Here is a 14,793-nt window from a genome sequence, read left to right on the forward strand (position 1 = left end):
AAATCACAGTTGACATGATAGTTAATGCATGGAATGAGTGATGTCCTTAGTGCTGAAAATGTTATACAATGTGTCTCCTTCATACATGTAGCTCCTATGGAAAACTCCTTGAATACTTTATGACACAATTTCTCATGTATGTCCCAAATATTCTGATATATGAAATTCTCTGTACACAAGGCTGTCATCTTATACACAAGGATTTATCTCGATGGACCTGAAGTGCAAATACAAATACATCATGACATATGACAATCCCTGCATGACAGATATAGGAAAATATATCAAAGAAGGTTTAGACATTAGAAATTCCTCCAATGATTGTAAAAGCCTCCAATAACTGTAAGAAACTTACCCCACACTACAACTTCTGTATTAGTTAGATAAGCATTAAGTTATAGAACTGTAGTTATGTAGATGCCATACTTTGTACCCCGTACAATTGTTGTGCAATAAACTATATATATATCAATCACTGGCTTTTATGAGACTTTGAAGAAGAAAAACCTTGACGGTAGCAATCATCTTAAACTAGGTCTATGAATCAGTTTGTCCTCAGTCTTACATGTTATTCCTGTGCACTGTAGATTGGACTCCTGGGTATTCAGCTCCTGTGGACCAGAGATGCCCAGGACTCCCTGGCCAATGCCAAGTACGACAAGAAGGGCATGGCTCAGACCAACCAGGCCTTCCAGGAGCTGCTCAACACCCTCATCGACATGACCACCAAGGAGCTGACCAAGCTGGAGAGGACCAAGTACGAGACTCTCATCCTCATCCACGTGCACCAGAGGGACATCTTTGATGACCTGGTAGGTTGGACAGAAAATATGCCTAGAATTTATACTATACTATTAGATAGAATAGGGTGGTTGTGATTCCAAAGATGTAAATTTGAAACAATGTTGATTATACTAGAAATTTAGTTTCTGTGAAGAACATTTTCTCTTGTATTTTAAGTTTTTGACATTCATTGTTTTCCAAGAGAACAAGTTCTTCAGACTTTGAGAATCTTGTTGCTGTTCACCCTGAAAAGTGCCTAGAGGCACATATATAGGGCAACAAGTTGTTTCTGTAGCAGGACACATGTATATTGTTACAGGGAGCGGTTGCTAGCCCTTCCCCCCAAACACTGGACCTAAATTTTACGTCCTAGACATCTTTGACGACCTGGTAGACTGGGCAGAAAACAATATTGAAAAGGGTGATAGTTTTGGTAAACTCGAATAAATGAATAAATGTTGCATGCGTGACGTTTCACTACCCTTACTTTTTCCCAGTGCCGAATGCACATCAGAACTCCCACAGACTTCGAGTGGCTGAAGCAGTGCAGGTTCTACTTTAATGAGGACATCGACAAGTGTATCATCTCCATCACGGACGTGGACTTCCAGTATCAGAACGAGTACCTGGGTGTGGCAGAGAGGCTTGTTATCACGCCACTGACTGACAGGTGTGATTCTTAAACTTTGACCTAGTGGTGGGTACAAACTGTTTTGTTGGACCGGTCCATAAAAACTGGACCTGGAAAAATCAGTGGACGGGATGAGCATATTATGCTGGGAGGCGTTAGCGTGTTTTGATGCTCCCAGGTCTGGTCAAAGAAAAAAACGAGCGAAGTACAGGAGAGTTGATTGTCATTTTTACCAACTTGAAGTTTCTTCAGTGAGACTTGGTACAAAACAGAGGCAGTTAGTGTTTTTTTATGAAGATAGGATTGACGTTGGGTACCACCTTACACCATCCACCAAACAGAATCCTTTTTAGCAAAATGGACTTCAAAAATGCAGAATGTTTCTCCGTAGCCCTTGGTCAAGCTACTAGCACACAATACTGTACTTGTCTATTAGATTTGCCCTAAGGATTTGTGTGCAAGTAAAAATCTTACTGCTTGGTATTCCGAATTGGATTTTGGACCTTGAGCTAACAACATCAATGGCCATATATAACGCCAGATGTTTCAGTACCACAGATAGTTATTCATTGCTTTCTACATTCCAATAGATGTTACATCACCCTTGCCCAAGCTCTGGGCATGAGTATGGGAGGAGCCCCTGCCGGGCCGGCTGGTACAGGCAAGACTGAGACCACCAAGGACATGGGCCGCTGTCTGGGCAAGTACGTGGTCGTCTTCAACTGCTCGGACCAGATGGACTTCAGGGGCCTGGGCAGGATCTTCAAGGGTAAGAAGTACTCCTTATTATCTCTTGTATATTAGTCAAAAGATAACAGTCATGAAGTTATAGATAAAACATTACTCTAACACAAAGATTTCCCATAAAATATGTTGAACATCTCTTGAGTAGCAAGATGTCAGTGGGATGATGACATCATCACCACAAACTTTAGGTCAGACTTGAGGCAAGTGACAGGAAGTAGAATTCAGAGATGGTAGAACTAGTCATATATCAGACAAGACAGACATTCCAGGTCAAGAGGTCAATGGAAGAGGCCACTAATTCACGGGGAGGCATAATGATCATTTTTAGTCAGTTTGTATTTTTGCAGTTACTGTAAGACTTAGTGTAGATATATTTTATATATAGTTCACTAAATCTTGAACTTGTCCACCTGCAGGCCTTGCCCAGTCTGGAAGCTGGGGCTGCTTCGATGAGTTCAACAGGATCGACCTGCCCGTGCTGTCCGTGGCAGCTCAGCAGATCGCTGTGGTGCTGGCCAGCAAGAAGGAGAGGAAGAAGCAGTTCATCTTCACTGATGGAGATGTGGTGGACCTGAGCCCTGAGTTTGGTATCTTCCTTACTATGGTGAGAAAATAGTCGTCTTCTTCCATCAAATTTTGACGTAGAAATGATATTGACCAAGCTTGACAGCGGTATACAAAATCCCTGTGTCTTTGAATGATACAAATTGTTGATATTTAACTTAGAAATTACAATGACCTACTTAGTATGTCTATCAAAGGCGTGGTTTAGGGATTTGAAGTTAAAGGTGTTGAGAGCCTATACTAGAATTGCAGCTCAGCAGATTGCTTATATTCAACTGTAACCTGGTAGTACACGAAGTTACAATGCTGTTCACCTTTGAGAAATAGGAATTGAAATTAAAGTGTTTACAATTGAGTCTTATTGCCAGTAAGTTGTCAATCACTGTATCATTTAATTGTCAGCTTGCTGCAAAATAATTTGTTATTATTATCAAATAAAATTACAAATTTCCTTTTACTTTTAGAACCCGGGCTACGCTGGTCGTCAAGAGCTGCCCGAGAACCTTAAGATCAACTTCCGTACGGTTGCCATGATGGTGCCCGACCGTCAGATCATCATCCGTGTCAAACTGGCCTCCTGTGGCTTCCTGGAGAACATCCTGCTGGCCAGGAAGTTTTACACACTCTACAAACTGTGTGAGGAACAGCTCACAAAACAGGTCAGTTTGAAATATACAATCGTAGTAAAGAATTTATCAAACAGGTAGTGTAGAAGCCAGTCAGTTGTACGACTGATGACTGCAGACATCTGTTAAATGCACAAAATCCCCCAATCAAAAGTCGAACCAGGTGGATAATTGCTCGAGACACACTCAGGCAAATAGGGTGTGCAATTAAACAGCTTCTACTATTATACATTATTTCTATACAGTCATGTGCTTGCCAAAAAGCTTTCGATCAATTCTATGATCCTTCTCAAATTGAAATGACCCGAAACCTACATCATGTGACCTGAATGGAAGTTTGACGTCAGCAACAGGTCGAATATTTCTTTCAGTCTGTTCTACACTGACTTGGCTGAGAGTTGGTTGATGTTCAGTTAGATTTAGAAATTTCTGTTGATTGTAATTTGTCATACAGTTGAGTTCGAAGATACATTTTCAAAATCTATATGGAAGGAGAACATTTCTTTAATCAAAGATTTTACTTTTTCTTCCAAATTAACATTTACAGTTCTATGATATTGAAACTACAGATGTTCTGGACAGGACTCTGCCATGGACTTCACTTAATGTTGTACTACATGTTGAATTGTTGCAGGTCCACTATGACTTTGGTCTGCGTAACATCCTGTCGTGCCTGCGTACCCTGGGTGCCGCCAAGAGAACCAGTCCCGGGGACACGGAGAGCACCATCGTCATGAGGGTCCTCAGGGACATGAACCTCTCCAAGCTGGTAAGTCCATGCTTTCTATAATGTCATCAGCCATTGATCATGATGAGCTGTACATGTAATGTATGCCATTTGGTAGTTTCTATTTAGTTTATTACATCACCCCAAGGGAGTGAAGTATTGTTTGGGGCTGTTAAGAACCAAACTGATGTTCTTTGGTTTAATTTTTATGCTGATAAAGATGAGCTCCTGTTTCTTAGTCTGAATATTTATTTGTCATTTATTTGTTTTTTTTTGTAGATTAATAAGGATGAGCATTTCTTCCTGAGCCTGACTAATGATTTGTTCTGTGTTTTTCTGTTTGTTTGTTTGTTTGTTTGTTGTTTTGTAGGATGAAGACAAGCCCCTTTTTTGAGCCTGTCTAAAGACATCTCTGTTGTTAATCTAATCTTTTGTTTCCGAAATTGTTGTTGTGAAGGTTGATAAAAATGAGTCCCTGTTCCTGACAAATTTTTTTTCATTGTTTTGTAGGTAGATGAAGTCCAAGCCTGACTATTCAGTGTTCATTTGTTGCTTTGTAGTTTGATGAAGACTGACGTGCTGTTGAGCCTGACTAATGATTTGTTGTTTTTTTTATTTGTTGTTCTGTAGGTTGATGAAGATGAGCCCCTGTTCCTGAGTCTGATCAATGACTTGTTCCCGGGGATCACCCTGGACAAGGCAGGCTACCCCGAGCTGGAGAAGGCCATCGCTGATGAGGTGGAGTCAGCTGGTCTCATCAACCACCCTGCATGGAAACTCAAACTGGTCCAGGTAAGACACATGAACCACCCTGCATGGAAACTCAAACTGGTCCAGGTAAGACACATGAACCACCCTGCATGGAAACTCAAACTGGTCCAGGTAAGACACATGAACCACCCTGCATGGAAACTCAAACTGGTCCAGGTAAGACGCATGGACCACCCTGCATGGAAACTCAAACTGGTCCAGGTAAGACACATGAACCACCCTGCATGGAAACTCAAACTGGTCCAGGTAAGACACATGAACCACCCTGCATGGAAACTCAAACTGGTCCAGGTAAGACACATGAACCACCCTTCAAGGAAACTCAAACTGGTCTAGGTAATACACAATGTCATGAACCACAGGAAGCTGTCTTGCATGGAAACTCAAACTGGTAAATGTAAGACACATGAACCACCCTGCATGGAAACTCAAACTGGTCCAGGTAAGACACATGAACCACCCTGCATGGAAACTCAAACTGGTCCAGGTAAGACACATGAACCACCCTGCATGGAAACTCAAACTGGTCCAGTTAGGACACATGAACCACCCTGCATGGAAACTCAAACTGGTCCAGGTAAGACATATGAACCACCCTGCATGGAAACTCAAACTGGTCCAGGTAAGACACATGAACCACCCTGCATGGAAACTCAAACTGGTCCAGGTAAGACACATGAACCACCCTGCATGGAAACTCAAACTGGTCCAGGTAAGACACATGAATCACCCTGCCTGGAATCTCAAACTGGTCCAGGTAAGACACATGAACAACCATGCCTGGAAACTCAAACTGGTCCAGGTAAGACACAGAACCACCCTGCATGGAAACTCAAACTGGTCCAGGTAAGACACATGAACCACCCTGCATGGAAACTCAAACTGGTCCAGGTAAGACAGAAGAGGGTCCAGATGATAGAAATGACAGAAATCATATTTGTAAGGTAAGGCAGCAGTTAAGTCTACAGTTTGTATCTGTTGATTTACCCATCAAGTAGCAATTGAGACACCAGAATGGTGCAAATAGCCAATACTGCAGAAAAAGCACAGACAGTGGCCTTCCTTTCCCACTTGTCAGAATATGCATTGAATTTCTGACAAACGTTAAGTTTAACACATTATCTGCTGAAGTCTGTTCTTTGAGACCCTGTGCTAACACATCATTTGAAAGTTAAATCGAGTTAGTAGGAGTCATTCTGGAACTGGAAGTTATACACTAACTGTATGTATAGTTACCAACTGAAGTTGAACACAAAAAATATTTGGCTAAAATTTTTGACTGGTCAACTCCAGTCTTTGTTAAGCTGGAACGGGCAATCCATTGCTTCTGGGACGTCACTTTATGCAAGTAGAACGCAAGACTCAGTGCTCAGTGGATCATATGTTGCATGCAGAATGTCAATGACACCCCTCATTTCCATTGAGGGATCATGGTTGTTTTAATGTTAAAGTCCTGATACGCCAAAAAGTAGTTACTAAAGCAACTGGATATGGTTTTGGAAACGGTCAGTCGCTTGACTTGAGTAACTACTTTTCGGCGTATCATATTACCTGGATTCTAACCTTCATTGAAAAGTCCTGATATTTACTAACACATGGTCCCATCTCTCCAGCTGTTTGAGACCCAGCGTGTGCGGCACGGTATGATGGCCCTGGGTCCGACCGGCGCGGGAAAGACCACGTGTATCCACACCCTGATGAAGGCCATGACCGTGTGCGGCGCCCCCCACAGGGAGATGAGGATGAACCCCAAGGCCATCACGGCGCCACAGATGTTCGGACGACTGGACGTGGCCACCAACGACTGGACAGACGGGATCTTCTCCACACTGTGGAGGAGGACACACAGGGCCAAGAAGGGTAAAAGGCTTTTTGTGTAGTGACTTAACTTAACTTTGGTGACATTTTTTTTAAGGGGTACCTTCATCCTCCTATGCAAGGACATCCAACGGCGAGACCACCTGACTGGATGTACCCTGCTTTCTCAACCGTCACCCTTAGTTCCTGACCGCCCTGCTTATAAATATTAATGATTTTAACCCTTATATATGCGAGATCCCTTTTAAAAGCTGAAAGGCCCATTCGGCGATTGGCTGACAGCTGGTTTGTGGCAACGTCCACAGGAAGTAAGAGTGACGGTTGAGAAAGCAGGGTACATCCAGACAGGCGGTTTCGTAGTTGGATGTCCCTGCATAGGAGGATGGGTACCTTAGACCTTAGATCATCCTTTAACACTGTTGCATTGGTCAACTTGATAGGATGGGGTCTTGCTTTGTACACTCAAGTTAATTTCAAGTTTCAATTTTAGGCTGCACAAACTCATGTCTCTTCCATGACATAATTCTGAAGTAAAAACTGTGAATGGGATGGTTATTACGTTGGTGGGGACAGCTGATACATGTAGAAAAAGATGGCATATAAGTAAATGGTCACGATTTTCAACTTCTGCTAAGGAGATTAAGTCTTGCCCACCTCTATCAAAACTTATGAATGCAAAATAAAATCATAAAAATGCAAATATTTGATAGACAGACACTCTTACATTGGTTTCACTGATAATTGCCTGGCTATCATTGGTTGACCTGCTAATTGTGATTGACAGTCAGGATTGATCAGATTCTTATAACCTCCTATATTCTGTTTGAAGGTGAACACATCTGGTTGGTTTTGGATGGTCCTGTGGACGCCATCTGGATCGAGAACCTCAACTCCGTACTGGATGACAACAAGACCTTGACCTTGGCCAACGGAGACCGTATCCCCATGGCGACCAACTGTAAGATCATCTTTGAGCCTGACAACATCGACAACGCCTCCCCAGCCACTGTGTCCAGGAATGGCATGGTGTTCATGAGCTCGTCTGTGCTGGATTGGAAGCCTATCCTGCAGGTCAGTACAAACTGTTGTCTTTCTCAAAGCTTCAGAAACAAGAGCTCATAGATCTCATACCTCCTTGAAATTGTTTTGGGCTCTCATACAATGTATGTCTTGCTTGATTGTTAATGCAAACAAGGTTTTTATAACCATTGATCACTAAATAATATTATAATAAACGTAACTAGCCAATGGAAAATTTATAAATCAAGAGAACACACAGACAGACAGACCAAAAATGCTATCTCCCCGGGAAATAATGGCCTCTTCCATTGACCCCATGACCCAGAATGTCTGATACTCAACTTATATAATTATAAAGTCTGTCCTTTGTTATAGTAAAACCATCTTCCCACTCACTTCCTGCCACTGTACTGACAGAATGAATGCTCTTTGGAATAAAGAATATAACATACACATGCACCAAAATAAGGCCCTTCAACATGGAGGCAATAAATGTACTTAAGTCAATATTGTACAATGTACATGTTTTTGTGAACTGTCAAGGAGGTTAAGAAATAACAAAAATGAAATGTTTTTGTACGTTTCAGGCCTGGCTGCGTACCAGGAACCCATCAGAAGCTGCCACCATCGAGTCCCTGTTCGACGGCTCCTTCCCCCAGCTCTACCGCTTTGCCATCCAGAACCTGGTCTTCAAGATGAAGGTCCTGGAGTGCATGATCATCTCACAGGTCAGGAGGGCATTTTTTTCATCTGACAATGAAGTATGTTTATATCATGTTTGCCTGCCAGGATGGGAAACATTTCTTTGCTCCCTTTTATCCTCTTGGTCACCATGGTTACTGTAACAGTTAAAGAAGTAGACAGAACTGTTGATAGCATTTTAAATTTGTAACATTCAGGATTACTTTCCAACAGTGTTGCAAATTGCTACAAGGCCTTATTCCAAGCTCCAGGAAAAGTACTTTAAAGTACAGTTTGTAGTACAATTTCAAAGCATTTTCGTAACATTCTGATTTATTTTCTAACAGTGTTGCAAGTTGCTGCAAGGCCTTATTCCAAGCTCAAGGAAAAGTACTTTAAAGTACAGTTTGTAGTACTGTACAATTTCATAGCATTTTCGTAATCTTTATTTATTTTCTATCAGTGTTGCAAGTTGCTACAAGGCCTGATCCCCAAGCGTGAAGAGAAAGATGCCTCCCCAGTACCAGTGGAACATCTGGAGAAGCTCTACACCTTCACGCTCATGTGGAGTATTGGCGCCATGTTGGAACTGGACGACAGAGTCAAGATGGCAGAATGGATCAGAGATAGCCCTGACATCACCATAAACCTGCCGGATATCGATGAAGACTCAGAGGCGACCATCTTTGACTACTGTGTGGATAATGATGGTAAGAGCTTTCAAAAAATTGGTGATAAGTTCTGCAATAATTATAGACTACATTACATTGAATTCTCTCAGGAACAGGCAATTACACAACGTCAAGTGTCCACCATCGTGTGCCATCATTAGCTTACATTTTTGTTCGTTCGTTTGGATCTTTTTAATACCTTAGTGGCACATAAGACTCTTCTGGCTTAGCTCACACTTTCTGTAGATATCATGTAGTAATAACTAGTACGACAAGAAGATTGATCTCACTACATTTAGCCTTAAGGCTAGCTTTTGGGGCAACTCCAACAGGTTTCTAGGGCTGGTCAGTTGGGCGGGCCACTGAGAGCGCAATCCAGTCAGGCCATCTTTGAACCAGTAGCGATTTAGTCAGGCTATTGGATCCATTAGTAACCTGCATTATGCGCAATCCCCAATGGCATGTAAAAAATTGCACACGTGGGAATACTTATTATTATAAAAATTCACTTGGGTTCCCATGAAAAGATCACACTGGCTCGACAGGCAAGTGCGGGTGCCATACTGGACATCAACTTGCCCTGGGCAATTGGACTAATAGACAAATGTCAAACCCTGGGCTGAAAGAGCAATTTGGTGTTGCAGGTAACTGGCAGCATTGGGAGAGTCGTGTGGAGGAGTACCACTATCCGGCTGACAGCACCCCGGAGTACGGCAGTATCCTGGTACCTAACGTGGACAACGTCAGGACTGACTTCCTCATACACACCATCGCCAAACAGACCAAGGTAACCGCAAAGGATACTTACTGGACTTTGCTCCCAAATTTGATGAGCCTTCTCCATACCGAAAGCCAAGAAGGTTGCCTGATTTTGAAATTGACACAGAGGGTCGTGCAGATCTATCTTTTGATGACCTGCAAACATTGGCCAATCCCTAAGAGTCATGAGATGATTGAGAGAATATGGGGCAAAGAATTTATATCAAATCTAGGCAAGCAGTTTTTATTTTGTGACTTCGTTGTCTGTCAAGGTTGTTAGAAAATGGATATGTATTTTTCAATACAATGAACTGGTATTGAACCTAGAAATGATTCTACTTTGACTTATTTTGCTACTGGAAATGCTTACTACATACATGTTTTACATCTATTATTGATTACTGTCACACCCAACCAATACATTCAAACAAGACTCATTTAGTCTACATTGTGTATAAGCTGATTAAACTAATTATGGTACTCCAAACTTTGAAAATGCCTTGTATTTCTGATGTCTTTATTTTGCGACATTATATCTATTGATCACTTTATAGTATCGTACAACTCAAATTTCCTCAGTTTATGTTACAAGTGTCATCATGTTATGTCTTAATTGTAAGTTTGTTGTGTTGTGTCTTAGGGAGTCCTCCTGATTGGTGAACAGGGCACGGCCAAGACTGTGATGATCAAGGGCTACATGTCCCATTATGACCCTGACTTCCATCTCAGCAAGTCTCTCAACTTCTCCTCTGCTACAACACCCATGCTGTTCCAGGTCAGGACCTACATTTTTTCATCATTCCTAAACAGAATACCTTCGCCAAGTAGGAGTATGTTTTCTTGAGCCTGTGTCTGTTTGTGAACACGAAAATTCGAGAAGGCCTAGATGTATTGTCTTGATTATTGGTACACGTACATGCATAGGTGGGGAGGTCTTACTGAGGTCTCAAAATGATTTAGATTTTGTGCCCCCTGGCCACTTGTCATGGTACTGCAGCAGAACTTAATAGTTTTACGATCTTTTAATCTAAAGAGGTACATGGTCACCACATGGGGGGGGTTATAGTAATAGCTCTTGTTCTATGATGTATTTAGCTTAATGTGTTTTTCTACATTGTATGCTTTAGTTGATGCTGAAAACTCATGGATGATCTTGTCCTGTAAAAAGCTTCAGTTGTAATTATCATCTCAAAGAACAATCAGTGCAATCTTAAAGACAATATCACAAAATGCAGGGAGATATGCCTTAACTTGAGATGCCTTTTCAGTTCTTTTTTTTTTTTAATTTTATGCAGATTTAAACTTTTTGCTATGAAAGGAGAGCTAGCTGTTGTAATTGTAGAGCCTGTAATGTCTAATATATCATTGATTGCAGCCCCTGTAAATACTAAACCTTATTTACTGATCAACAGCGCTCCATTGAGAGCTATGTGGACAAACGTATGGGCAGCACCTACGGACCCCCTGCTGGGAAGAAGATGACAGTGTTTGTGGATGACATCAACATGCCCATCATCAACGAATGGGGAGACCAGATCACTAACGAGATTGTCCGACAGCTCATGGAGACTAAGGGCTTCTACAATCTGGACAAGCCAGGTTTGTTCAAAACATCCTACAATGTATTTTTTTGTCTTTAAATGTACAAAAATTTCCTTTAATTCTCAGTCAGTCATAGTCATACGGTGTATTACAGCACTGTTGGGGTTATGCCGCCCCACATTAATAAAAGGGCCTGTCCCTGGTGCTGAAAACTTTCTACGTAGATAAACTACCATGTCCTTGGTGCTTTCCACAAAGATAAGCAGACCTGTCCTTGGTGCTTAACTCGGTTCAACTCAAACCAGTCAGATGACTTTCCTCACTTCACTGACAGGTTAAAGTTAGTAGTGCCTAATTGTGGTTAGGCACGTCCCTTGGATAGGACGTTAAATGGATGTTCCATGTATGAGAAGAGCCAAACTTCAAGCACATACATGAATGTAAAAGAACCCATCACACTTTTAGATCTATCTGAGTGTCTGGACTTATGCTATGCAGCTTGTACTGTTCAGTGCAAACCTGGTTTGTTAGTGTACACCATGAGGCAGTTTACCAGGTATGTAGGGCAACAAAACTAATTCAAAATTAACCATTATTTTTCCACCCCAGGTGACTTCACCAACATCGCTGATGTGCAGTTCTGTGCTGCAATGATCCAGCCAGGAGGAGGCAGGAATGACATCCCCAACCGTCTTAAGAGACAGTTCACCATCTTCAACTGCTCCCTGCCAACCAACCCATCCATCGATAAGATCTTTGGTTAGTGTTGTCTCAAGATGTTATAATCTTGCAAGGGTGTGACCCTACTTTACCTTTATCTGCGAGGTAACCTATATCCGTTGCTTTTAAAATCAGGGTATTTAGGGATATAAAGTCAACGAACGGTGGTTTCAAATTGCGATATTTTCAAAATATTGCAGTTGAAATCACAGTCCAGTAAGTTGACATTGCGTGCTTAACACCATTTTTAAAAGCAATGGATATAGGTTACCCCCCGGATAAAGGTGAACTAGTGTTACTGAGAATGCAGTCTTATACTGAATCTAGAAATTTCTTTGCAAAGTACACTTACAATGAATTGCTCTCTTTTGGCTTTTGCATGTGTTTGGATGTTCGTGTTCTTGTGTGTCCAGACAATATTAGTCACTTAAATAGACTGTAGAGTGGTGGAAGTGAGTGGAAAGATGGTCTCACTGCAAACTTCAAAGTAAAGTGCAAAGTGAGGGTTTATGGAAAAGGCTGGACTGTCTACCTGGGCTGGCTATCACGTCAGGCTACTTGGATCTACGAAAGCCCACCCACGAGTAGCCTGACATGATAGCCAGCCCAGCTAGACAGACACACTAGTTGTTTACATGTATGACAAACTTTCCAGGTCAGACACACTAGTTGTTTACATGTATGACAAACTTTCCAGGTCACGAGGTCAATGGAAGATGCAATTCATCCTCAGAGAGGTATTTTTTTGGCATGCAAGTCTGCTTACTGTAGAGTAAATGGGAAGTGATCAATGGACATATATGATTATGGTAATCAAAACAAAATCTCACTGAAGAAACTTTTTTTCTCCATCCAAAGGTGTGATTGGTACCGGTCACTTCTGTGAGAAGCGGCTGTTCCCGGCCGACGTAAGATCGATGGTGGCGAAGATCGTCCCGGTCACTCGCCGAATCTGGCAGCTGACCAAGATTAAGATGCTGCCGACGCCCGCCAAGTTCCACTACGTCTTCAACCTGCGCGACCTGAGCAGGATCTGGCAGGGCATGCTCAACACTTGGTATGACGTCGTCAACAGTGTCCCAGTAAGTATGGATTTTTATATGACATTGTGTAAAATGTCTTGTATAATACATTGTATACTAACTACTTTTGGCATTGGATGTCAAAGTGGCTAGGCTAGTAGGCACAAAATTTGGAGGTCACAGGTTTGACCCCTGGCATTCCTACTAGCTAAACGTTAGACGTTGTGTCCTTGGGAAAGGCACTTTACACAGCTTTGCTCACTCTGCCCAAGTGAAAAATAGGTTGTGGAAGGTTAGAGTTGGACTCAACCTCACCAAGCTCTAGGCACAGCGGAACTCTATCCACCATTCCTATGCCCTAAAAAGGCTTTGGAACTGCCTTATCTATGCTAATATGGACTTTGTTCTTCTACTTGATTGCATTCAAATCAGCATTTCAAATCCAGATTTAATGTTGTGATAGTGCAATATTTCATAATGATTTTACAACATTAAGCTGCTTCAGCTACAATTGGGATATCCTTACCTGGTTTGTATGCAATGTTAAATCAATGGGCAATCAGAGAATTTTATGTTTATTGAATAATTCTGAAACTTTTAAGTCGTTGAGTATGCCAGCCTAAGCTAAGTATGTCTAGCAGTAGAAAGGTTCTTCTATCATCTTGCATTGTTAAGAATATCCCCCATCTTTTTGTATCTAGGTTCTCTTGCAGCTATGGAAGCACGAATGCTGCCGTGTGATTGCTGACCGCTTCACCAACTTCCAAGACATCGGCTGGTTCGACAAGACGTTTGACCGGGTGGTGGCGGAAGATCTCGGCGAGGAGTACGCACAGCATCTCAAGGAGGACAAGTACTTCGTGGACTTCCTTCGAGACGCTCCGGAGGCGACCGGAGACGAGCCGGAGGATTTCAACTTTGACATGCCGAAGGTGTACGAGCCGATCCCGTCCTTCGAAGAGCTGCAGGAACGGCTGATCATGTTCATGCAGCAGTACAATGAGACCATCCGAGGGGCCGGCATGGACCTGGTCTTCTTCAAGGACGCCATGATCCACTTAGTAAAGGTAGGTATCATACTGCTGTTCCTGTATGGTTCATTGATACGTTGAACACAGAATATATAGAGTGGTCCATACATTGTCTTTTCTTAACCTTCGCGGAAGGGAAACATTATGTTTTCCCATTGTTCTTGCTACGTTTCTTCTACTTTCTCTTCTCATGACAAATTTCCAAACAAATAAGTAAGGTCTATGGCATGGACTAACTGGCTGTTGCCATGGTAACTGGAGTTGTAACAGACATCCTGTGGTGTCGGATTACATAATGTAGCAAGTGGTAGGACAGCTGGAGGGGCTTGTCATCATATGTATATATATATATATATATATATATATATATATATGTGTATATCATACATGTCAGGGTTCTCCCCAGAATGTTTTAGTATAGTGGAGGGGCTGGCAAAAATAACCCGCACCAACGCGCTGCGCTTTCATGAAAATGGGAAATGGGTTCATTTTGCAATGACAGAGGGTGTCAAATACTACAAGTATAATGTACTGTTGTGATTCCTTTGTTGTGAAGTGGCAAAACGACTATTGTTTTGATCATTGCTCATTCACAAGTTTTTGCAGACAATGCTGACTGGAAAAGTGATGCCACTTGGCACAAAAATCTGTGAATTGTCAAATTTGAAAATAGTATAGTG

General features: G+C 42.0%; 1 protein-coding gene across 1 annotated transcript in view; it reads left to right on the forward strand.

The window, feature by feature from the left end:
- Window positions 1-14,793, forward strand: part of LOC118418226 (dynein heavy chain 5, axonemal-like) — a 111,516-nt gene that overhangs the window by 64,470 nt on the left and 32,253 nt on the right. Inside the window, 17 exon segments of the mRNA XM_035824069.1 lie at window positions 588-812; window positions 1,281-1,453; window positions 2,005-2,183; window positions 2,578-2,765; window positions 3,190-3,384; window positions 3,986-4,120; window positions 4,709-4,870; window positions 6,463-6,709; window positions 7,497-7,738; window positions 8,275-8,415; window positions 8,832-9,078; window positions 9,684-9,826; window positions 10,439-10,573; window positions 11,211-11,397; window positions 11,950-12,099; window positions 12,919-13,142; window positions 13,784-14,149. Of these exon segments, the coding sequence (XP_035679962.1) occupies window positions 588-812; window positions 1,281-1,453; window positions 2,005-2,183; window positions 2,578-2,765; window positions 3,190-3,384; window positions 3,986-4,120; window positions 4,709-4,870; window positions 6,463-6,709; window positions 7,497-7,738; window positions 8,275-8,415; window positions 8,832-9,078; window positions 9,684-9,826; window positions 10,439-10,573; window positions 11,211-11,397; window positions 11,950-12,099; window positions 12,919-13,142; window positions 13,784-14,149 (3,339 nt within the window).

This window comes from Branchiostoma floridae, chromosome 6 (assembly GCF_000003815.2).
Source record: "Branchiostoma floridae strain S238N-H82 chromosome 6, Bfl_VNyyK, whole genome shotgun sequence".
Classification (NCBI taxonomy): Eukaryota; Metazoa; Chordata; class Leptocardii; order Amphioxiformes; family Branchiostomatidae; genus Branchiostoma; species Branchiostoma floridae.